Genomic DNA, 25,600 nt, shown 5'->3' on the forward strand with positions numbered 1-25,600 from the left:
CTTGTTGAAATAAAGGTTCTCGTAGAAAATTGAATAGATTTCATTTTTCCAAAAATACAATCTTTGCAATTGATATATTTTTCTTTACAAAATTTGTTTCCAAAAGAAAAAAGATATATTTTAGAATAACTTGGATGTCCAAGTCTTTTATGCTATGTTTCAATACTTTTATCTTGAATATAAGTACAAAAAGAGTTTGTAGGGAGCGTCAAGTGATCCATATAGTAAAGATTTCACTTTCTATGGCCTTACCCAATCCGCTTCCCAGACTGGAAATCCTGCACAAAGCACCCTTGAGATGAGAAAGATATTTCACATCCATGGTTGACAATTTGGGAAACAAAAAAAAAGTTGAGATTTAGTTTAGGAACTATTCTTACTTTTGGAACAAAGAAATTTTGAAAATTTTTAGGATCTAAAGTTCCAATGCCATTTATTTTGAGAAAAATTCCATCGGCCGTAGAGACACAAGATATTTTTGAATTGGTGCATACATTGGTTAAAGAACTTTCATGAGGGAGTCATGTTAAAAGAAGCTCTGGAATCTAAAATCCAAGAATATGTACTGGGAGGTGATGAAAAAACAATGACGACACCGAAGGCGGAGGAAGTAGCCTTTAGGATTTATTAGAGAGCCATGGATATTTGACCAAGTGTGTCCTTGAGATCCACATTTTTGCCTTCATCTTCTTTAGTGGAGGACTCCTTAATGGAAGTCATCTTAGGCTTGAAAGTCCCATTCAATTTTGGGTATGCGGGTTTGATATGTCCCAGCTCATAACAATGATGACATATAATGATCTTCCTTCCACCATTCTCTTGCTTTCCAAAATGGGGAGGTTTGTAGGTCTTAACATGATTGTCGGGTTTAGATACGACAAGAACTTCATCCACACTTTTACTCATGTCATGCCGAGTCTCTTCTTGAGTAATTTTGGCAATGACATCCTCTAATGGAAGAAGAGTGAATCTATGAAGGAGTGAGGATCTTACTTGTTCAAATTCTGGATGAAGCTCAAATAAAAATTGAAACAATTTATCTTGTTCCATTTATTTTTGTCTAAGCTCCACATCCTCCATAGACACCCATTTAGGCTCTAAAAAAGCCAATTCATCCCACAAAGGGTTTAGAGCACTATAGTAATCTTGGATGCTCATATCTCCTTGTTTCGTAGTTCTAACTTTCTCTTGGAAAAAATAGGCTCTTACAAGATCTTTTTTGGTATACATACCCTTCATAAAAAACCAAGCTTCATTGGCTCAGCGAAATTTTGCAATATTTGCACATACCTTGAATTCAACGTTGTTCATAAACTATGCTAGGATTTTTGCATGGTTGCTTTCTCAATCTTTCATTTGTCGTTGATGGTCTTCAATTGCTTTGATGCGAGCATCTCCCTCAAGAGCTTTTTCTTGACCTCCTTCATTCTTGGTGAGCTCAAGTTGAGGTTTCAGAACGGACCCCATTATATAACCCCAAAGTTTTTTACCTTTGAGGTTATTCTCCATTGTGGTTGCCCACATCATGTAATTTTTGCCATTTAGCTTGTATGATAGGTCGATCTTGACCTCCATTGCTCCAATAAAGAAGTATGAGAAAAGAAGAAGAGAGAGTCACGACTTCACCTTACAAGAGTCAAGTGTCTTTGATACCATGTAATGAAGTATGCAGAAGAATCAAGAATGCAAATGCATTCACAATGTCCAACTGGACTTGACACAAAGGCACAGAAAGAGGCAATCCACTAAGAGATAATATGAAGAGGCCTTACAAGAAGGCTACACATAAAAGATACACTCTTTTTATTAAAGGAGGAGCTCTCAAGAACATGCTAAAGCACAAGGGGGAGTACCTCTATTTATACAATCAAGGGACCACAAGGGGGCTCCCAATAAAGTCGTTGGGAGCCCCCAACGGTCACACTTGTGACCGTTGGGGGCCCCAACAACTCTATGGTGGCCCCCCCTATGTGGCTTAAAATAAATAAATTAAAAAAGAAAAAAAGAAAAAAAGAAAAAGAAAAAGAAAAAGAAAAAAAAAGAAAGAAGAAAATACATACCCCTATCGTGTATTATGGTGTACAAAGAGGAACACACACACACACACACACACACACACACACACACACACACACACACACACATATATATATATATATATATATATATATATATATATATATATATATATATATACTGATACATATGTTAACACTAATATGTCTGGTGATGAAAACTTATGTTGAAATGCAAGTTTGTCTCCATCATGCGAAATACCTTATGCCAAAACTTTCCAGTGAAGTGAGCATATCAATCACTGACAATGTTCTATGTGATTCCCTAATATTTGATCGTGTGTTGCATGGACAACTTCGTAGTGTTGACAACAATGCAAATGGCAGAGGAGTCTAAACATATCAAGCAACACATAAATCTAAATTTTGAAAACAGGTTTCATAATTCTGCTCTAAAACTCCATGGATCTGGGAGGTTTGCTCCAGGTAGGTTTTAATAGAATGGGCCTTTTTCATACTGGACCTTTTACAATATACCCGAACTAAGGTTTCTAGTACTATGAGGGGGTTATCAATCTCCTTGGTCCATTATCGATATACCCAAGTTAATGGTTTCTGGTACTAGTAGGGGGGATTTGAAGATCCAAAAATGATAGGACGAGTTGGAAGGTTTTAAAAATTCACACAGAAAACCAATCTCTACATCCAAAGTGCTAAGAAAAAAGATAAAAAATGAGAGAACATAAACGATGCTTACATTGTTTTCAATTAAAATATTTTTCTAACTTGTTAGGAGTTTGATATTTTCCTAGGAAAATCTAGATATACATTTTTTCAACTAGTTTTCTATGTTATTTCCTAAACTAATGCCAGAAAAATTAAACACACAATCTACCTAGTGTTTTTACCTTAGAAAACTAAAAATAAACATAAGAGAAAACAATATGGTTTTGTATCCAAAGCAATTTTTATGCGGAAAAATAAAATTGGATCAGATTTTACATCTAGATATGGATCTTATCCAAAAGATCTACCCAAATCAAAATGCCAGAAAACACACACAAGATCAAGATGCAGACATGGGTATCAGGAACCGAGCCTTTGAAACCCTAAAAAAACAGGATCTGATTCACACAAAAAAGGTGTTTTCTAAAAAAAATCTAAGTCAAGAAACAACCAGACATTGTTCCTGATTTTTTACCAAGAAAATGCAAAGATTTAGAAAAATACAAATTAGAGAAAAAATGGCAAATAAAAATATCTTTTCAATGATGTAAGGCATGCTAGAAACCAATAGGAAGGCACTGAGATACATATCCAAAACACTCCTAAAAATAGGTGTTGAATAGGCATTGCTACCTCTATTTTATCTGTTCTAATCTATTTTCTGATACCCTACGTCAGAAATCCAACAATACATCAAAAAGGGCAGAGAAAGAGTATCCTTAAGGTGAGTAGGCAACATCAATTTCTAAGAAATATCTCAAAAACCTTAGATCAGACATATCAAAATATTTCTTTACAACAAATTTAATTTCAATAACTCCTTTGTCATATCCTATAATGATAATGTTATCGACATATAGTAGAAGTATCACAATATTAGTACCTATTTTCTTAATAAAGAGAGCAGTGTCAATATAACAAGAAATAAATCTCAAATCAATCATAACATTACTAAATTTATCATACCAAGCCTTAGGAGCTTGTTTAAGACCATACAAGGCCTTTTTAAATTTTATAATTTTACCATTAATATCAACTCCTGGCGAGGGATCCATGTGAACTTCCTCACAAAGTTATTCATTTAAAAAGGCATTCTTAACATCTAGTTGATAAATTGGACATTGTTAAATAGAGGCAACAACGATTAAGGTTCAAACTAAGGTTATTAGACTAGGAAGCGGAAGCAGAAAATGATACGGGAAGCAGAAGCAAGAAGTGAGAAGTGAGTCATCTTAAAATTTGTAGGAAGCGAGAAGCAAAGTATCATTTTGAAAGTGAAACATGAATAAAAAAAGAAAGCAGTATGAGAACTGAATAGGAATCGAGCAAGAAACAAATAAAAACTAAAATAAAATTGATTATTCTTATATTTCATGATTTTTCAGTAAAAGAATTAAATTTTTGTTAAAATCTAACAATGATGTTTTACCAATTTAAAGAAAGCACACGGAAAGTGAGTGAAAGCGTGAGAGAAACACATGGAAAACATGAAAAGAAACATAAGAAAAGCATATAGGAAGCATGGATAATGCGTGTGGGAAGCATAGAAGTGTGGGAGAATCGAGACTCCCATAAAGTTTTAAAAATGAGGAGTATCATGCTTCCAAAGTGAGTTTCTGGGAAGCGTGCTTCCCACCTACCTAAGAAGCTTATGGTAACTTTGGTTCGGATACTAGTCATCCTAGCGATGAGGGCAAAGATTTTCTTGTAATCTACTTCATATTCTTAAGCTTACCCTTTGGCAACCAATCTTGCTTTATACATTTCTAAAGATTCGTCACTTTTGGTCTTGATTTTAAAATCAATTGACAATGTATTAATGTTCATATGTTATGGAATTTGGTTCTCGTATTCTAATTAGAATGAACTAAATATGTGTGTTTCCATCATATTATTCTTCCTTCTATTTAGGATGATATCATCACCAGTTTGAGAAGTAGACTTGACAATATTAGTGATGAGGCAGAGCAGATGATGCATGTGGATCCTTGTGACAATGTCATAAATGCTGATGATACTTCAATTGCAAAGACTGTCCACCCGCTTCTTTCCAATGAATTAAGGTTTGGTTTCTGTTAGTATTATCATGGTGTTATGGTAGAAAGTTGGCATTGACTATGAGGAGACATTTGCCTTAGTGGCTCAAATGACTTATGTCAGAACCCTAACTGTTGTAGCATCATCTATAAAATGGCCTATACTCCAATTAGATATTAAAAATTTCTTTCTTAATGGCCAATTAAATGAAGAAGTATATATGGATCTTCTGCCAGAAATTACTGTTGAACAAGGTCAAACTCTTAAACTATTAAAAGCTTTATATGGTCTTAAACAAGCCCCTAAGGCTTGGTATGATAGATTTAGTGCTATCATGATTACGTTAGAATTTCGTTCATGTTATACTGATATTGCTCTCTTTGTTAAAAGTGCAGGTAGTAGTATTGTAATTCTCTTACTGTATGTTGATAATATGATCATCACAAGCAATGATGAAATGAGTATTATTAGTGTTAAAAATATGTTAAAAGATAATTTTGATATGTCTGATTTAGGTTTTCTCAAATATTTTCTTGGCATTGAAGTTGCATACTCTCCTCGAGGGTATATATTATTACAGATGAAGCTTGCTGCAGATATATGTTTTAAATCTGAAATTTCATATGATAAAAAGGTGGTGACTTCAGAGGTTATCAATGCTAAACTACGGTTAGAGGATGGGGTTCTACTGGAAGATCCTACACCCTACAGACAACTCATTGGATCTCTCACCTATCTGACTATCACCAGACCTGACATCGCTCACGTTGTTCACTCTGCTAGCCAATTTCAGCATGCTCCTATAATTATGCAAATGAGTGTCGTTCTTCGGATCATTCACTACATTAAAAACACTCTAACTAAAGGGTTATTTCTATCCTCACTCTCTTCATTAAATTTGCTTGTTTATACTGATGTTGACTGGGGAGAAAACCCAAAATGACAGAATCTCAATTACTATTTTGTTTATGTTTTTTTAGAAGATTCTCTAATTGCTTGAAGATGCAAGAAACAACAGAAAGTCTCATTATCTTCTATTGAGGCTAAGTACCGGGCTATGACAACTACTACAATGAAACTTGTGTGGCTTCAAAGTCTTCTTCAAGATATGGGAGTTAAAATTTTGGCGCCTCGAAGCTTTGCTGTGACAACAAAAGTGCCATCTATATTGCCAGCAATCACATCTTTCATGAGCGGACCAAACATGTAGAAATGAACTATCACTATGTTCGTGATGAGTATCTTCATGGGACAGTTATACTGTCATATGTCACATCTGAATATCAGCTTGCAGACTTTTTTACTAAAGTGTTTCTTGCTCCCTGCTTCTTGTTTCTCCTTGGCAAACTTTGAGTAATCTCCTCGTAAAGTTTGAGGGAGGGTGTTAACACACACACACACACACACACACACACACATATATATATATATATATATTCCTCTTTGTACACCATAATACCCAATAGGAGTATTATGGTCTTTTCACATAATACCCGATAGGGGTATGTATTTTCTTCTTTCTTTTTTTTCTGTATTTCTTTTTTAATTCCTTTATTTTAAGCCACATAGGGGCCCCCATCATAGAGTCGTCAGGGCCCCCAACAGTCACAAATGTGACCGTTGGGGGGCTCCCAACGACTCTATTGGTGGGACCTGATAATGCTTTTCTTTATACAAACTTGGCATTTTTTTTCATTAAGGGCATTATTGTAAAGTGTTCGTAGAGTCGTTGGGACCTCGCAAACGGCTCTATTTCTAGCCATTGGGGAGGATCCAAATGGCTCTATGGCACCTTGTGTATAAATAAGGGTTTTCCTCCTTTTCTAAATTCAATGCTTTCTCAAGCATTTTGTAGTACAAATTTCTATATTTTTTTATGTGTGCTCTTGGCCCTTGTGTGGCTTACATGGATGTGATTGAGTGTTGACCGATAAGTGGTCTTAGTGTTATTTGATATAGTGTTCTTATAAGCCCATGAGAGACATTCTCTTGTATTCTATTTCTCATTTCATTAAAGTATGAGCCTTTGTATCAGGTTCATCCCTGATTTACTGGAAAGTCCATCACTATTTATCCTAAACCAACAGAATGGGAAGCCATGTTCAAATAGTGAATTGACTATGCAAGTCTCCAACTCAACCTGGATCGCCCCTACTAGTTCAACCCGTTTGGTGAACCCAGTGCACATATTTAGCTTCAAATTTCCATTAGCTTTTAGCTGCATGTGATTGATGCCATGTATATAGATTATGAAGATAAAGATAGGATTTATAAGTTGCTTTACGCATGAATTATACTTCATTAGCTTTCATTAAAATATACTACCACATGTTTGTTAATTACTATTTTTTACTACTTTAGAATTATGTCATTGTTTTCATATTGTTAATCTTGATTGATTTCACAAGTCTTATTATAATTGATTTTGTAACTTATAGCACGAATAGTAGATGTTAGCTGATTACTGATGCAGACTAGCTCCCTCATGAAATATTATGAATCCATGTATTTAACTCATATATTCGGATAAATAGATATTCCTTAAAGCATTAAGCGTTACCAATTGATAAATTTTTTCTATTGTATCATAAGCACTTCTGTCATTATGTTCAAAATTTCTATTTACAAGTCAAATTATACCTAGCTGATGTACTGGGTCAACCCATCCAAGTCCCAAGTCAAGAAGGAATAAGTTGAGTCCTCGGTCACTAAGTTTTCAGACTATGCTTAATCTCCTTCACATTAATTTACTAAATATGGAACCTAAATTCATAAACAAAAGCTATAAGCAAATAATCACAAACTATAGTTTTAAGGGCACATTTATAAAAGCACATACAAGCAGTTTTACTATTATCAGAGAATAGGATTTTTTTTCAATGAACAAAGTGTAAACTCACTGCTTTGTCTGAAAACTGCAACATTTTCAAGATATCCCTTTTTTTTCATGAAACAATATATTTTATGATTTTTAAGGCCTAGGCCTAGGGCGCCCATGAAAAACATGGGAAGTACCAAAAATATATCTAGGACAACATATCCTCCTATTAAACATAATAAGATTCATGGCCCCAATACATCTCCTAGACATGCATCCAACATTTCCATGCGTATGATAGTCCCCCTGCAAATGCTCCACGCCGTCATCAGTTCAAAGCATTCACTTTTATTATGTGAAGCATATTGTCTAGAAGTTCCCAATGGGAAAAATGTTACAGAAAGGTTTTCTTCAATTAAGCAAAAATGAAAGCAATAAAATGCCCACACAAACCTTCTTGGGCTATAAGATAAGTGAACAAGAATCCTTTCTGTTGAATCACACTCATGAAATAGTGAGGCTGCAGCAACCGCTTTAACTGTCTGTCAATGAATTTACCAATTTAGCCACTCAAAGAAGGAAGATTGTTCAAATATTTCTAACAATTGTCTCATTGGAATCTAGTAAATGCAATAGAAAATTAATGCTGAATAATTTTGCCAAAATAAACTGAAAATCTTCCTGTTTTACTTCAAGTCTTCAATGGAGTAGGCTTTAATCAATAAAATATGCTATGTTTATGGTACTAAATATCTATTAGATCTGGTTCAGCCCATTTTTGAAGCATGGTTGAACACATGTTTGATGGTATAAAATACAAATGACAGAACAGCTCTACAAACAAGTTAGTAAGTGTAATGAAGCACTAAAATTGGTGCATTGGATGGGTTAGTTTAGACAAGCTAGTAGTGTGTTATACGATAAACATGTCTCTTTGATTGGAGGGATGTTTTGATAGGACTGGAACAAGGCATATATCATATTGCATGGTGCTAATTGTTAGGCAATAGAAATGACAAGAAAAAACATTGCAAATGGCATGACGCATATGTCAATATAGGTTCCTGGAGTATCAAATGAGTACAATAGCGGCGTTTTGAAATAGCAGTAATTCTGGATAAGATTGAGTATATGCTATTTGTGATGTTTAAGGCATGTGATACTAATATTTGAAATAGCAGGAGTAGAAAAGGTTGGCAAACAGAGGTTGAAGGAATTAGAATGGTTAATTCAATAAACACCTGGAAAGAGGCAGTAAATACATAAATCCATAGTGAGACTAAAGTGTTAGACTTGAATAGAGATCAACTGAGAAAGCATGGTGATGGTGGTGGTGGTTGTGATGATGACAATGAGTAGTTGCACTTTTTTGAGAACAAGGACAAACATATACACAAACAAGGTTTTCAGCCATAGCTCCGTGATGTCTAAACAATGAGATCTTTCATCATGATTCATGCAAACAGGTAGAGAGAGAGAGAGAGAGAGAGAGAGAGAGAGAGAGAGAGAGAGAGAGAGAGAGAGAGAGAGTCGTGCTTTTTGTGTTCCTCTAAAGAGTCTGAAGTTGCACCACCAGAAAGACTGAATGGAAGTGGACATGCCACCACACTTTCTTCCATGTGAAGGGTGATAGAAAGCTTACAACTTGTGTGTGACAATTTCTAGTTTTCATAAAATATATCTGTAAATTCATGGCTTTAATATTTACTTGCCACTAGAGGTATTTCCCCTCTTCAATAAGTTCTGGCAAAACAGCTTCCTTTTTTTTCTAGGTAATTTTTATTTTTTGAAATCTTTATCCTTTTACATATTATATTATTCAACACCTCTAGATGTGCTGCCCCTATTTTTGAAATCAAAGTCCAATGATCTTTTTGCCTCGATTTTTTGTTTTTATTTGGATCAGATTATGGGTTATGAGAAATAGATAACGGATAAATCTGTTAACGGGTCACGACCCCTCGTATTTTGTAATGGATCCCTTCCACGTTTTGTAATCATTCGTAGGTTATAAAACGGGGTTAGGGCTGGGGTTACATATACACAGAGGAAGTCGCCTGCCTTTGGTTTTTCTCTCTCCCTACTGCTCTCTCTTCTACATTTTTCCCAGAAATGGGTCTTCTACAACAGCGGTTTCGAGAGGTTGTTTTCAAAGAACGATCTACCATCGAAGTGCACCGATCCAGATCCTTAAGGCTACTGTATCTTGAGGGAAAGACGTCGGACCATATTTGCACCGTATGTGGGGGCGAATCTTCTCTAAGAAGAGTACTTTCATATGTCTTAGCCTATTACATAATATTAACATGTTTCTGTTGTTTATATTATGTTCTTTGTATCTGTTTGTTCATTTGCATGTATCTAGATTTTGGTATATTGCTGAACTCGACATGTTTGCTCCCTGTTTTTGTTTCAATCGATTGTCTATCATGAATATCATGTTTATACATGTTCTGATTTTTATCATACTGTTGATTGTGAAATGATGTATTCGGGAATATATACCAACAGTCTTAGAGAAGATTCTAAGCATGTCGATTGCATTCGGGTTTATATCGAAAGTGGACATGTCTGGTATGCCTAAAAAATTTGCCAGTCAGAATTTCAAGTGTTGGAAACAACACATGAAAATCTGGTTCATGATAATAGGTTTGTTATCTGTTCTAGAACTCGACTGCCCTTCGGTTTTTTAAACTGACCCTGATCCTGCTCCGGTTAATGCAGCTGTAGAGTGGAAAGAGAAGGACATTATATATCGTGATTGCATTCTGTTGGCTCTGTCCAACACCTTGTTCGATGTATATTGTTCATCGTCTACCACTGCTAAAGCTCTATGGGATCAACTTGACAAAAAGTATAATACCGAAAACCAATGTCTTGAAAAGTACTCGGTTGCCAAGTTTCTGAAATATCAGATGGTAGAGAGCAAGTCGGTCACTGAATAGGCACACGAGTTTCTATTGTTGCTCCACAGTTTGGCTGAGGCTGATATGAGACTTCTTGAGAAGTTTCAAGTTATGACCATCGTGGAGAGATTTCCTAAGTCTGGAGTAGACTTTGGTATGTCTCTCAAGCACCGTAGAGGGAAGATCTCTTTGGATGATCTTATGGTAGCCATAGCCATTGAAGAAGAGCATAGGAGTCAAAAATATATTATTATGCCAACTAAACAACCTAAAGTGAACATGATGACCGGATCTTTTAAAGGCAAGGGACAAAAACCAAAATCTGCAATGAAAAACCAATTTAAACCTAAAGCCAAAATTCAGAAGAAGGCAAAGAACAAAGCGTGCTGGAACTGTGGACAGGTTGGGCACTGGGCTAAGGAATGTCCTTCTAAGAAGGCCAAGGCTCATGGGACTACAGATTGAATGCCTTAAGTCAATATGGTGACTGAGGTCGTTGGGACCAGTACTGGGTATGTTTCTATTAACCCGCAAATCTATCATATTTATGAGCCAACTGAGTGGTTGGTTGACATTGGGGTTAATGTGCACATTTGTACTAATAGATCTGTCTTTGTCTCATACCAAGGTGCTGCAGGCAGATCCGTGACTATGGGCAATTCAATAGCTGCAAAGGTATTAGGGATTGAATGCGTGAATCTGAAGTTTCCTTCAAGACGAGTTCAATCTTTACAAGAGTGCACCATGTGCCTGTAGTTAGAATGAACATTTTAAGTGGTTCATGTCTAGTTAGAGAGGGTTATGAATTTAACTTTAAATGTAATAAAGTTGTTATTTTACATTCTCGAACCTTTATTGGTAAGGGGTATTTAGATGATGGTTTATTTAAACTTCGTGTTGAAAATGTTTGCAGTAATAAATTAGAGAATGATATTTCTTTTGATTCATTGTCTAATGTTGCTTATAATATAGAATCATCTGGCTTGTGGCATAATAGATTAGGTCATGTGAATTTCAATTTTGTGAAACACATGATGAACTTGAAGATGATTCATGAGCATTCCATAGATAAAACTAAAAAATGTGAAATTTGTGTGCAAGCAAAACAATGCAGGAAACCATTCCATAAGATTGTTAGAGATTCTGAAATCTTAGATCAGGTGCACACAAATATCTGTAAGTTTAATGAAGTGTTAACCAGAAATCAGAAAAAGTATTTTATCACTTTTATAGATGATGACACTAAATACTGTTATGTGTATTTGCTAAAATCAAAAGATAAAGCTTTTGATAAGTTTCTTATTTTTAAGAATGAAGCAGAAACACAAACTGGTAGAAAACTTAAAAGATTGAGGTCTGATAGAGGGGGAGAATATACCTCTAACAAATTTGATGAATATTGCAAATTTGTTGGCATAATTCATGAGTTTACCGCTCCATATTCTTCTCAATCTAATGGGATTGCAGAAAAGAAGAATAGAATCCTAACTGACATGATAAATGCTCTACTTGAGAGTTCTGAATTACCTACCTATATGTGGGGGGATGCTCTGAATGCGGCTTGCCATATTCTGAATAAAGTTCCTCAAAAGCATAAGGACAATAGCCTTTTTGAACTCTAGAGAAATAAGAAATCTAGCTTGAAATACCTTAAAGTGTGGGGGTGTCTTACAAAGGTACTTGTCTCAGAGCACAACAGAAAGAAGCTGGGTCCTAAAACCGTAAATGTTGTCTTTTTGGGTTATGTGGAGAACATCTATGCCTACAAGTTTTTAGTAATTAAGTCTGAGATATCTGGCATAGATGTAAACTGTATTGTTGAGCTTCGAGAAGCTACATTCTTTGATGATGTATTTCCCATGAAAGTTGGTGTACCTCAAAATCTTTCTTTTTTAGATATACCTTCAACTTCTGGTTCCATTCCCGAACATGTGGAAAGGATGACAGATGTGGAGGTTGAGTCATCTTGTTCCCACTATAGACCAATTGAGTCTGAGGAAGTAGTTGAACCAAGAAGGAGCAAGAGAGCACAGATTACCAAGGATTTGGGAAGTGATTATATCACTTACCTTATCAAGAATGATCCTCCCACTTTCCGAGATGCAATGGCTTCACCTAAAGCAAGGCATTGGAAAAAAGCCATAAACAGTGAAATGGACTCCATTGTCTCTAATGACACATGGGAACTGGTTGATCTCCCTCGTGTTAGTTTCACTATTGGGTGCAAATGGATCTTCAAGAAGAAGTTGAAACCAGATGGATCCATTGATAAATACAAGGCGAGACTGGTTGCCAAGGGGTTCAAACAAAAGGAGGAAATAAATTATTTTGACACATATTCTCTGGTTACTCGGATGACCACAATTGGGGTGCTTATTGCATTGGCTTCCATTTATGATCTCTCGGTTCATCAAATGGACATGAAGACTGCTTTTTTGCATGGAAATCTTGAAGAAGAGATCGATATGGATCAACCCGAGTGTTTTGTGGCTCCTGGTAATGAAAATAAAGTTTGTAGACTTGTTAAGTCATTATATTGACTAAAACAAGCCCCTAAACAATGGCATAAGAAGTTTGATAGTGTTATTTTATCGTTTAACTTTGTTGTCAATGAATCTGATAAATGTGTTTATTGCAAAGTTAAAAGTGATGCATATATCATTTTATGCCTGTATATAAATGATATTCTATTATTTGGTTCTAATATGGGAATTGTGAATGAGACAAAGTTGTTTTTTAGTAGTAAATTTGATATGAAGGATATGAGTGTTGCAAATGTGATTTTAGGCTTAAAGCTAACTCGTTCAGCTGATGACATAGCTATTTCTCAATCTCATTATATTGAGAAAATACTTGAGAAATTTGACTATAATTAAGGAAGATTTGTAGCAACTCCATATGACCCTTTTATTTCTCTTTATAAGAATACGACTGATATTTCTGTGTCTCAATTAAGATATTTCCAGATTATTGGAAGTTTGATGTATCTTGCGAATTGCACGAGACCAGATATTTCATTTTTGGTGACAAAATTAAGTAGATACACAAGTTGTTCAAATCACACTCATTGGAAGGCATTTGATAGGGTACTTAGATACCTGAAAGGAACTATTTCCTTGAGTTTGCATTACAAGAGATTTCTTGTCGTACTTGAGGGATATAGTGATGTGAGCTGGATAGCCATGAACACTGAGAGTTATGGCGTAACAAGGTATGTATTTACCTTGGGTGGTGGTGCAGTCGCCTGGAGATCAGTAAAGCAGACCATCTTATCACGATCTACTTTTGAGACTAAGCTTTGTGCTTTAGATATCATAAGAATAGAAGTTGAGTGGTTAAAGGGACTTCTTGAGGAACTTCCTTTAATGAGCAAACTAATTCCTGCTATATATCTGTGCATTTTGACAATATGACCACAATTGCAAAAATCAAAAGCACAAAATATAATCAAAAGCAGAGAAGACACATCCAAGTCAGAATAAAATCTGTAAGAGAACTGATGTCTCAATTAGTGGTTGTTGTGGACTATGTTGGATCCAAAGAGAACACAGCTGATCCATTAGCGAAAAGACTAGATAAGTCATTAGTCCTAAAATCCAGAGAGGGGATGAGACTGAAACTCATCAGTAGTTCATCTACAGTAGCAACCCAACCTATATGAGTGGAGATCCCACAAAGTAGGTTCAATATGGTAATAAGAAGCTGTAGGGTAAACTGGATATCATCTTATTTATGTGATACTAAATATCAGTGTTTGTTCCCCTATTTACTCTAGAAAGGTGATGTAGCTGCAAGTTAAGGAAGAGTTAAAACTCTGAATGGGTTTAAGGCCTTCTTGGCGAGATGTTAGCAGTGCATCTCTCGAGAAGCCCATCTATGTGAGTGTGACTGTGTAGCCGCAGTTTAAAGAATTGGGTTATTCCTGAAGTCACTCATGAAACAGGATTCAGGCGCATGGCCTTTAATCGCGCCGCCCCTAAAGATTACAACTAGAACCTTTATCGTGTTGTTGCTAATGGACACTCCTACACCAAAGGTTCAAGTTCAAGACTTCAGTTCACTTTATTCATGTGGAAGTAAAGTTAGTCAACTAAGGTACACTACAAGAAACCTGTGGATTAGCGACGACTTAAATCCGTCGCTAAGCCGTCGCTAAACAGTTTAGCGACGGATTAGCGATGGATAGAGGCCATCGCGAATTTTTGCTCGCTAATTGGCGAAAAAACTTATCTGTCGTTAATTCCGTCGCAAATTTGCGACAGATTAGCGACGAACATTATCCGTCGCTAATCTGTCGCTAAATTTAAAATAAAAAATAAAAAAAATTGATCCCTGTCGGGCGGTATTCCGGCAGCAATAAGCCGGACTTATACCGCACCCGACAGGGATTTCACAGACTTGTATCGTCCTCCGTGAATCGGTTCTCTCCGGCATCGCCGTCCTCCGTGAACCGGCGTCGCCTTCCTCCAACAATCGCTCAGCCTCGTCGCCATCCATCGTGAAACGGCGTCCTCCGAACTAGTCGTCGTCTTCCGTCGTCATCGTTGCCGTCCTCCGACGTCGTCACCTTCGCCGTCCTCCGACGTAGTCACTGTCCTCTGGTGTCGCCGTCCTCCGTGAAACGGTGTCCTCCGAAGTCATCGCCGTCCTCCATGAAACTGTGTCCTTCGAAGTCGGCGCCGTCCTCCATCGTCGTCGTCCTCCGTCGTCGTCGTCCTCCATCGTCGTTGTCCTCCGGCGTCGCTGTCCTCCGTCGTCGCCATCCTCCGTTGTCGCTGTCCTCCGTCGTCGCCGTCCTCCGTCGTCGCTGTCCTCCGTCGTCGCTGTCCTCCGTTGTCGGCGTCGCCGTCCTCCAACAATCTGCCTCATCGCCGTCATGCTCTCCAGCGCTCTTCGACGGGGAGAGAGCGGTTTAAATCGCGCGGTCGATTTAAATTCCGAACAAGGAGAGAGGGAAAATTTCGCGCTCGGTTTAAATCGAAAATTAGCGAGGGAATTTTTTCGTCGCTAATCCGTCGCTAATTAGCGACGGATTAGCGACGGAAAAATTCCCTCGCTAAATCCCTCGCTAAAATGGTTTTCTTGTATTGAGAATTAGCGACGAAAAATTGTTGTCGTTAATCTATCACTAATTAGCGATGGATTAGCGATGAAACAACCTTCATCGCTAATTCGTCGCTAATTAGCGACGGATTCATGAAAAAAGTTTTCTCTAGCTAATTTGTCGCTAATTTGCGACGGAAAAAATCCGTCGCAAATTTTTGTCGCTAATTAACAATTTTCTTGTAGTGGTAGTGGTTCTAACCAGAAGGTACTATTACTGAAAGCATGATATGTCCTGCTGCAAATTACTCCATCTTGCATCTTGGTTTCCTCTTGTTTTCATTCTTTGAATTTGTGGGAGAATGTTGGATGTAAGAAAAGGAGAAGAGGGAATTCAAATAATGGAAAACAATGGAGACCACTCCTTTTGGAGTATGTTTGGACTTGATGATGTGGAATAGTCCTATATTGAAGAGTTTCAAGAAAGTTATGGGCTTTATAACCTATATGGAGACTATACCACTTGTTCCAAAGAACAAGGGGTTGGGATGACTACCACATACACACGCACATGTGCTTGCCCGTTGCGTTGAGCCAGGCTCGGGTTCGGGTAATTGGCCCTTTAGGGCCATATCCAATCAGAATTCAATGATCTTTTTGCCCTAATTTTCTATTTTTATTTGGATCAGATTATGGGTTATGAGAAATGGATAACGGATAAATCTGTTAATGGGTCAGGACCCCTCGTATTCTGTAACAGGTCTCTTCCATGTTTTGTAACCGTTCGTAGGTTATAAAAAGGAGTTAGGGCTGGGGTTACATATACACAGAAGAAGTCACCTGCCTTTGGTTTTTCTCTCCCTGTTGCTCTCTCTCTCTCTCTCCTGTATTTTTTTCAGAAAGGGGTCTTCTGCAACAACGGTTTCGAAGGTTGTTTTCGAAGGATGATCTACCATCGGAGTGCACCGATTCAGATCGTCAAGGCTACTGTATCCTGGGGGAAGGACACTAGATCCTATTTGCACCATATGTGGGGGTGAATCTTCTCTAAAGAGAGTACTTTCGTACTCTTTAGCCTATTACATAATATTAACATGTTTCTTTTGTTTATATTATGTGTTTGTTCATTTGCATGTGTCTGGATTTTGGTATATTGTTGAACTCGACATGTTTGCTTCTTGTTTTTGTTTCAATCGACTGTCTATCATGAATATCATGTTTATACATGTTTTGATTTCTATCATATTGTTGATTGTACTGTTGGTTGTGAAACGATGTATTCGGGAATATATACCAATAGGTACAGCTGAAAATTATGGATCCATACAGGTCAACGGGTCTGGGTATGTATTGGGTCAGGTATAATCGGATTGGCTCTTTAATAGGCCTATTTTTAATAGGTTATAAGAATTAGACTAGACAACACCCATTTTCATTCGGGTTTGGTTTCAGATCTGGGTATGGTTGAAAAATGTAGACCTGTACAGGTTAATATAGGTTCGGGTTTCAGCTCGGGTCTCTCGATATGAAATAGATGAGAAACAAATAAAACAATAAGTTTGGGGAGAAACCAACGGGGGCTCCGCGTGGTTGGTAGGACGTTTCAGGTTCAAAACCCTGTGGTACGTTGAATAATAACTGGTAGGGGTCTGCCTAACCCCAGGTTGCTTTTCAAAAAAAATAAAAAAAGCTTGGGGAGAATCTCTTTCGACAAAGGTTTCCCTCTTCAATATAATTTCTAAAATCCAAAACTTTAAAAAACAGGTTTAAGTTCTAACAGTGGGTCGAGTTTCAATGAGTTCTGTTCGGGTCAGTTCAAGTATAATACAGGTTTGGGCATATAACCGGTTTGGGTTTGAATCAGTTAGATGCAAAACAGGTTCAAGTTCGGGTCAGTTAAAGAACAAAACCAGTTCGAGTACCTGATTGGGTAGGATAGTCAGTTAGATTTTACATTATGTAAAACATTTGGGTCCAGTCTAAACTGGCTTGGGTCCTTATTTATAATATCCAAAACCCAACCTGTTTTCATTATGAGTATATATTTTGGACTCGATTCAAACCATTGAGTTTACTAAGGTCGAGTCAAATATTACCGGTTCGGAACATTGGGTCGGGTCGGGTATACCCGATCTAGTTACATGGGCCGAAAAGTCTTGGTTGAAGGAGAATACAACATTTGTGAAGAAAAGCGGTGGGGGGTCCATTTCTTGAAGAACATTGTGAGAACAAGTTGGGAGTGCCAACCATGAAGTACTCAACCATTTGAAAGCTAATAAACATCTGGGTCTCATGTAGGGATGGCAGTGGACCGGGGGAAAGCGGGGCCCCGCCTCGCCTCGCCCCGTTTGGACCAGGGATGAAGGGTATGAAACGGGGATGGAGGCGGGGGTGGAGGATAAAATCCATCCCCGCCGCGGAGGCAGGACGGGGGTGGACATGCACTTTTCCCCGCCCCGCCCCGTCCCCGCCACGATCCCCGCCTAATCCCCGCCCCAACCCCGCCCCGACCACTTTTCCTCGCAATATCCCCGCCCCGCCTCATCCCCGTTTGGACCGGGGATGAAGGGTATGAAACGGGGATGGAGGCGGGGGTGGAGGATAAAATCCATCCCCGCCGCGGAGGCGGGGCGGGGGTGGAGGATAAAATTTTGAGGCGGGGCGGGGGTGGAAACCTTGTCCCCCGCCCCGCCCCGCCCCGCCCCACTGCCATCCCTAGTCTCATGCAACTGAAGAGTCGGAACAAGGGGCTGAGCCAGGAATGTAAACTAGGGTAGTTACAAATGCACCATAATGTTTGTAACAAATATGTGTGTGTGAATCCAAATGAAGCATCATATTAATAATATGATTCAGATTTAATTTGAGGTTTCAAATCAGAATCCATATATATGCAGAAAATGTAACTGGTTAGCTATGTTATGCTAACCAAATCCATATCCAGTACTATGCTTTTTTCATATGAATCTGAAATCTGAATGTGAATTCCAATTTGATCAGGTCAGATTCAATAAAGGCTACATCCAAACAGAATCTTTCACTTTTACATTTGTATGTGTGAGTGATGACTTCAATTTTCAATAAGTGGATCTAATTTTGCATGTGGATCTTACTGAAACACATGATAGACTTATGGATCCAGATGTGATCCAACCCCCTCTTGGCACTGGATTTGCAAAAAGTGTGTCAAGTATATTGTTTTTTCATAGAATATGCAAAATGGTTTGGATCAGGCTGGGTTCTATTTATCTTTCTGTTTCTAACTCAGATCAGAGTAAATTCCACACTACTCAATCTGAATCTGACCCATTTGATAAACGAGATTTGGGTTCAAGAGGCCCTAAGCAGCTCTAGATCGGGCCTCGGAGCATGTGTTTTGGATCAGGGTGGGCACTGCCCACTTTGGTCCAAACACTCTTGTGGGGGATTTTTGGGTCTGGGTGGGCACGTGCCCACCCTAGCCTCTACTTGGTTCCTCCAATCGAAACCAACCAAGCTTGAGCAACTTAGAAGAAGCTATTGACTCAGTGCCATTGCAGGAAAGGAAACACTGATCATTTGCTACAAGGCCTTCTCAGGAGATTCTATTGCAAAATTTTAGCGGCATGCTTGCCAATTAGTGTAACATGCATTCAACATGGGTAAACATGTGAAGATGAGAATATTCATGACTACTGAGTATCTTCCACAATTAATGAAAATTTTAAGGCCCATAGAGCATGTGTTTACACATACATGTCAATGTTTTTTCATAGTGCATCTTTTTTCTTTTTATGCCATGCAATCATTATTAATAAGAGCATTGTTTTTCTAGGAATGACTAGTTCCTGAAATCTGCATCTATGGCTTGTGCTATATGTTCCGATCTCTTTTTTGGTATTTTATCTTTTCAGCAAAATATATGGTACATGGGTACTTGTGCGTGCAGATTTTCTATTAGAGCTTCATGTAGTCAAAATCTATAGCCTTATAAAGCGCGCATATATATATATATATATGCACTCAAGTTCTTTCCTCCCTCGTGCATCCTTTCATTTGTATGTTTGAAATCATATTAATGGGCCCATTGTTACATTTTTTGGTCCTTGAAATAAAGATCTGAATGCTGTGAATTTAAACATGATATATCTGAATTTTGCTCGTTCAGGCCCATTACTAAGACCATCGTTTTGATGCTTGTTCTGCATGGGCATAAATGTACATTATATGTCCATGTATTTCTGTATGTGTATTTGTATCTTTGTGATCATTTTGTGGGCTTGTTATTCTGTTCTCCTCAGATGATTCTGCAACACTACCAACACATATGCCCCCGTTAGCGCAATAACATACCAGGTTGATGCAGCTAAGAGAACTTGCAACCAGAAGCTATTTACGATCTCCAATGCCATAGGACCAGCTAGATGCTCTTCTAGGCCACCGCTCATTCTGCTTCCTCCATTTAATCCAGTAACAACGGCTGCTATTCCAGCTACTGCAAATGGAATCTTTGTGATCCTGTAGTCTATATACTTTTCTCTCACTTCCTTTTCCAATTCTTTCTTCTCTGCAAGATTGTTCAATTTGCTTGTCTCCATTATGAAGTTCATCGATTTGTTACTCTGAGTAGACTTACAACTCTGTGATGGTGCTGAAAGAGTGCGCATCGGGGTCCAGTACTCATCTTCTGACAATATTGGTTTCGTGCAGTGGGTTCCTCCTATATCCTCTCCAGCACGGCGCCTCGCTGCAGCTTCTCTGAGTCTGTCGGTTCCTGGTAGTTGCCCTGTTATTCTTACCATGCCACCCTGAGGTTTCTGGTGGTTGTCCCATTTCTTCGTTGTAGCAGTTTTGAAGTATTGCCATCGCCACCAGCTTGAGATTGATCTGATTGCTTGCATGGCTGCCATTCGAGCTTCTCTTTGGGGATCAGGTTGCTGTTTGGCATTTGTGCGAACTCATTTCAGTCCATGGCAAAAGACCATAGTGGCCATATAGCATTTTTGTAAAAATTACTGTTTCTAATCCTTTTTCCCTCATATGCTATCAGAAACCTCTAATACTAATTTGTCATTTGTTATGTTTTTTTCTTCTTACCCTATTTTTTTCCTTCATTTCCTAACTCATGTTAAATGATGTTGGATTGTTTACAATGCATTGGACGCCATTTTTCTTACCTTCCCTTATGTTTTCCTTCTGTTCCTTTTCTGCATCCTATTTATGTTTATTGTCGCTGTAAATTTTTCATTTTGGCAGTGTTTGGTGGTGAAAATGAACTCCCCTGGGAGAAAAATTTGTCAACACTACCTCCATTCTAATTGAGGTAGAACCGTTTGTTTAAATTCCACCAACACGGTAGCAAAACTCCACAGAACTAGTTTGCTGCCATGTCTCCTTGGTGGAAAAATGAATCCCATGAAACTCGCCCTAATTTATTGAAAATGAAAATTTTGAATTCAATCTAACATCTTTTGCTGCAACTTCCTGACTATTTTGGTGCTAAGATATGACGATGACTTCTGATGGTTGAAAATGACCATGACACGATTCAGATTTGGAACCCATCTTCCCATTGGTATTTTAATGTTTGGGATGCCCAAACTGCTTGTAGAAAAATCTGTCCTTGTTTATTGTGGAGTTATTTCATTTATGCCTAATGAATTTTCTTTCTCCTGTTTTTCTTGATCTAAGGGACTACTCACTTCTACGCCTTATAGCAGTGAGCAGAGGGAATGTAGCCGGCAGTATGGCGGCTGGGCATTGAAATTTTCTGTATACCCAAACAACGAAGTTTCACTCACATTAGGGCAAATGGGATCTGGGGTTTTTCCAGATCACAGAAGCAACACCATTCCTTTGACACCAGAGACTTCCATTGACAAATCAAGGGTTGGTTAGTCTCCAATATTCATTCTTCGTTTCTCATCCTTTCTAGCAGAATCAAATCCATTCTTGACGAAATATGGACTAACCTCATCTCTGCACTTCTAGATTGATTATTTGATTTGTTCCAGACAGTTGCAGGGATGGCTTCTTTCCAGAGTGTAGCCCAATCAAAGAAAAAACCCAACGTTTTTTAAGCATTGTGATTTTATCATTTAAATAAATTTGTAGCAATATTTTCATTTTTTTATTTGCTGTTTTCACATGCTTTTCATTTTTATTTTTTTTATATATTTGAACTATTTCTTCAATGGGCTATTATTGAAATTTTGAAATATGTTTATTTTTGCAAAAACCTAAGTGATTTGTTTTTTTAAAAACATTCGAGAATTCATGGCCCCTTTTTTTTGGGTCGTTGTTAGACTTTTCTCCTAGGATGTCAATGGATCAGGTTTGGATCTGATATTTTAGAAAAATATGTAATTATCTAATTGGATCTGGATAAATTATTATTGTTTCTCATCCAACTCTGAATGAATCCGATGAGGCAAGACCAGATTAGATTGGATTCAGTAAGTCCAGATCTGAACCGAATCTAGTTCCTTTATCTCTCTACTTTTATATGAGGGCAGTTATGTTAATTTTCCAGAATACCTGTGAGTGCGCTTTCCAAGCCTTCTTTTTCATCTCTTTTAACCTGCTTTGAAACTTTTTTACATCCACGAATACGTTTGCAACACGTGTCCCTGCAGTGCCGTTTGCACCAAGTCTCACATTGCCACGTGGCTGTTTGGACATGAGGAATTCGAGGGCAGCCAAGTCTGACCTTTTCACAAAACTGTAATAAGACAAATGAGGGACATTTTAAGTCAGTACACATTAGGCATGAAAGACATACCTGATAGGCTTTCAAGATTTCATTGATATTTCATTTTCTGCCTTCTAAGTAAGGGTGTCAATAGGTTGGGTTGGTTTGGGTTCGGACCCAAGTGAAACCAGACTCAAACCAGATTCGAGATGATGGCATTGGGTTTGGACTTGGGTCTAATCAGACTCACCATAAGAGAAACCATATCCGGATCCTATAAGTACTACATGAACCATAAAATAATATTTTTTTTATCATTTTTACATGGATAAATTGCGGATCTTAATTGGAACTCGGGCTGAGCATGAGTCTGGTATAAAATTTTACAAACCATACCTGGATCCATGTATTAATCCGACCCTTCAGGTCCGACCCGGAATTTAATCAGGTCATCTTATTTATCACCAAACACTGACCCTATAGGTTTGGTACGGGTTGGGTATGGGTCAAACCCAACCCATTGACACCCCTACTTGTAAATGCAACCCAGAAATTTCTGGATTTTGCATGGCCATGGAAAGCATAAAGTTGGATGATCTTAGAATCCAAATTCCCTGGATTTGTAAATTTTTAGTTTGTTTGATACTACTAAGTTCATAAATACAGGAAATTCTGCATTCTTGGAATTCAATGCTTGCTTGAGTGTGTTTGGATTTGTGGGGATTTGGAATCCAATTTTATCATTTTTTATGGAAAAACAAAAGATTTTTTTTTGAAGAAACTGTATTCCAATTCCATCTGATTCTATGAATCCAAACACACACTTTTATGGTCTCTACTGGATAAAGGGTGCAGTTCTTACGAAATGCAGTCGACTGGACATGCCCGAATAGCATCTTCTATTATGTGGGCCGGATCGGCCCACTGGGCCACGGCGCGGGCTCGGCCATATACTGATTCAATCCGAAAAGTCCGTTCAGCAAGGAGTGCACATTTCAGGCACCCGACGCATTTGACTTCGTCAACAAACACGGCTCGGTCTTCCTTCTCTGAGCCCATCCAGGCCGAATAGATTGGCTTCCCGGTGTACTCTCTGAACTCCATCTTTGCATGTTCCTGTACCCAGATGTGAAGTTACACTCAACCCAGGTCCTTGAGGTGGGGTTCAGTCCAATGTGATAAATACTGGAATTGGGATTTTTTCAGCAAGGAAAAATCTTTTGATAAATTAGAAAAATGGTTATACAATAAAAATTCAAAAAATGTATAAAAAAGTACTAATATATATATATATATATATATATATATATATATATATATGCTAAAACATGCGTATATACATGCATGCATTTTATACATAAAGGAGCAGAGCTCGATTAAGCAATCAACCTTGGTTAGGCTCGATTAGCCCAATGAAGCTCAGCTCATATCATAGTGACAAAAGTAAAAAACGGCAAAATCTTGGCATCCAAAAAATCATGAAAAATAATTTTTTTTGTAAATCTCATGTTTTTTGGCAATAAAAATTATAAATAAATAAAAATAAAAAAGACATGGTTTTTAATGATAAATAGCAGATAAAAACATAAATATTGAATTTAAAATGAGATATTTGTTTTGATGAAAAACTTGCGAGAAATTGAAAATATCGTGAGAAATTTTTGTTTTTAACTTTCAGGTAATTTTCACGGTAATTTTTTAAGAGATTTTCATAAATCTCATAATATTTTGCACCCAAAAACTCACAAAAAATAAAAAAATGTAAATCTGATGTTTTTTTGGCAATAAAAAATAAATAAAAATTGAAAAATAAATTTTTATAAAGAAATAAAAAAAATAAAAAGACATGTTATTTTACTATAAATAGCCAATAAAAACATAAATATTTCATTTAAAACGCGATATTTATGTTTCTGACAAAAAAGTTGCAACAAATTGAAAATATCGTGAGAAATTTCCGTTTTTAACTTTCAGGAAATTTCTCTTGATATTTTCATGAGATTTTCATAAATCTCACGATATTTATCACTATGGATCATATATAGATATATAAGGCATTAACTTCATATATATTTTGTTGATTAACAAACAGGTGTGGACTCACACACACACATATATATTAAATTAAAGAAAATTGTTCCACCGAAAAAATCTGAAGAATATATATATATATATATATATATATATATATATATATATATATATATATATATATATATATATATATATATATATATATATATATATATATATATATATATATATATATATAAAGAGTGTTACGCACACCCCACAAATATTTTTATATGAAAATATATCAACTAGAGAATAGTTATTATCACGATATCATGCTATTTTAGTGAAATGATATTTGACAGTATCACCTTTTTTTTTGGATTGAATCGGCTCTAAAAAATATTGTGAAAAAGTGCAATATTTTCAAAATATCATTTATATGTGTTACTGTGATTAGGTTCATTTGGTGTCTTTGACCCAGTTTAGTATGAGTTCATGGTGAATCAGCTTGACCTAATTTGGTCACCAACAAAGAGTGTGAAACATCAAGTGCAATGAATAGGGAGAAAGATCAGGATAGCCACACACCAACCTGATCATAGAGAGACCGTGAAATTGGATCAGAGAGGAGAGAGTAGGCCTGGTTCAGAATTATGGCCATGTCGTGCCCTGCCGGCCCGGCGATGTCGGGGTGGCACCGCTTCTGCAGCGACCTGTACGCTTGCCGGATCATGGATTGGTCTGAATTCGGATCCACACCAAGCAACTCGTAGAGATCGTAATCGACACTGCTCCATGAGTTTCTGGTCACTCTGCAACTCCGGAAGGAAATGCGACCTGGCAGTTTTCGGATCGAACCGGATCCGAATTGCCTGGCTTTTCCCAGTGTGTTGGAAGAGAAAGAGAAGCCATTAACAGGGATGCCCGTTCTTACACACATACTCTTTTCCTTGGTCATGAGGGGATAGAGTAAGATATTTGTACAAGTTTTGCATGGAAATATCTTGTAAGGAAAATTACATAAATGCCTATAATTGTCTTGTTTTTTCTATGCACACCAGTGGCCTATATATAATGAGTATCTATCAGTCGGAGATCACCCTGATGCCGTTCAACAACGCAATGAACGGCATCCAAAATACCATGGTTGCACCAACTTTTCAGCTATTAATTTTGCAAACTCTATATGCCGTTCATCTAGGGCATCAACAATAATAAAAAAAATGTGGGACCCATGTAAGAGATGCCGAGTCTAATCATGGTGTTTTGGATGCCGTTCATCGCATGGATGGACGGCATTAGGGTGATCTGCACTCTTATATAAATACACGCATGCACACGACTCAAACACTGAAACAATTTTTTTTTT

At 37.4% G+C, this 25,600-nt stretch overlaps 1 protein-coding gene across 1 annotated transcript; it reads right to left on the bottom strand.

Annotated features, from left to right (window-relative positions):
* Positions 1–19,579: 19,579 nt before the first annotated feature.
* LOC149835427 (DNAJ heat shock N-terminal domain-containing protein) lies at positions 19,580–25,177 on the bottom strand. The gene is made up of 4 exons (XM_090008508.1): positions 24,824–25,177; positions 23,078–23,331; positions 22,062–22,245; positions 19,580–20,461 (listed from the first exon to the last, which is right to left on the bottom strand). The coding sequence occupies exons 1-4, from the start codon at positions 25,169–25,171 to the stop codon at positions 19,808–19,810; spliced, it is 1,440 nt and encodes a 479-aa protein (XP_089864634.1). The 5' UTR covers positions 25,172–25,177; the 3' UTR covers positions 19,580–19,807.
* Between the last annotated feature and the right edge of the window lie 423 nt (positions 25,178–25,600).

The sequence above is a fragment of the Nuphar pumila genome, chromosome 6, assembly GCF_984573655.1.
Source record: "Nuphar pumila chromosome 6, dmNupPumi1.hap1.1, whole genome shotgun sequence".
NCBI classification, from domain to species: domain Eukaryota; kingdom Viridiplantae; phylum Streptophyta; class Magnoliopsida; order Nymphaeales; family Nymphaeaceae; genus Nuphar; species Nuphar pumila.

Coding starts and splice junctions, on each gene's coding strand:
- LOC149835427 (XM_090008508.1), bottom strand. CDS start 25,171: ATGTGTGTAAGAACGGGCATCCCTGTTAATGGCTTCTCTTTCTCTTCC. Junction 23,332..24,823: donor CACGGTCTCTCTATGATCAG/GTTGGTGTGTGG, acceptor ATCTGGGTACAG/GAACATGCAAAGATGGAGTT. Junction 20,462..22,061: donor CTTGGAAAGCGCACTCACAG/GTATTCTGGAAA, acceptor AATGCCAAACAG/CAACCTGATCCCCAAAGAGA.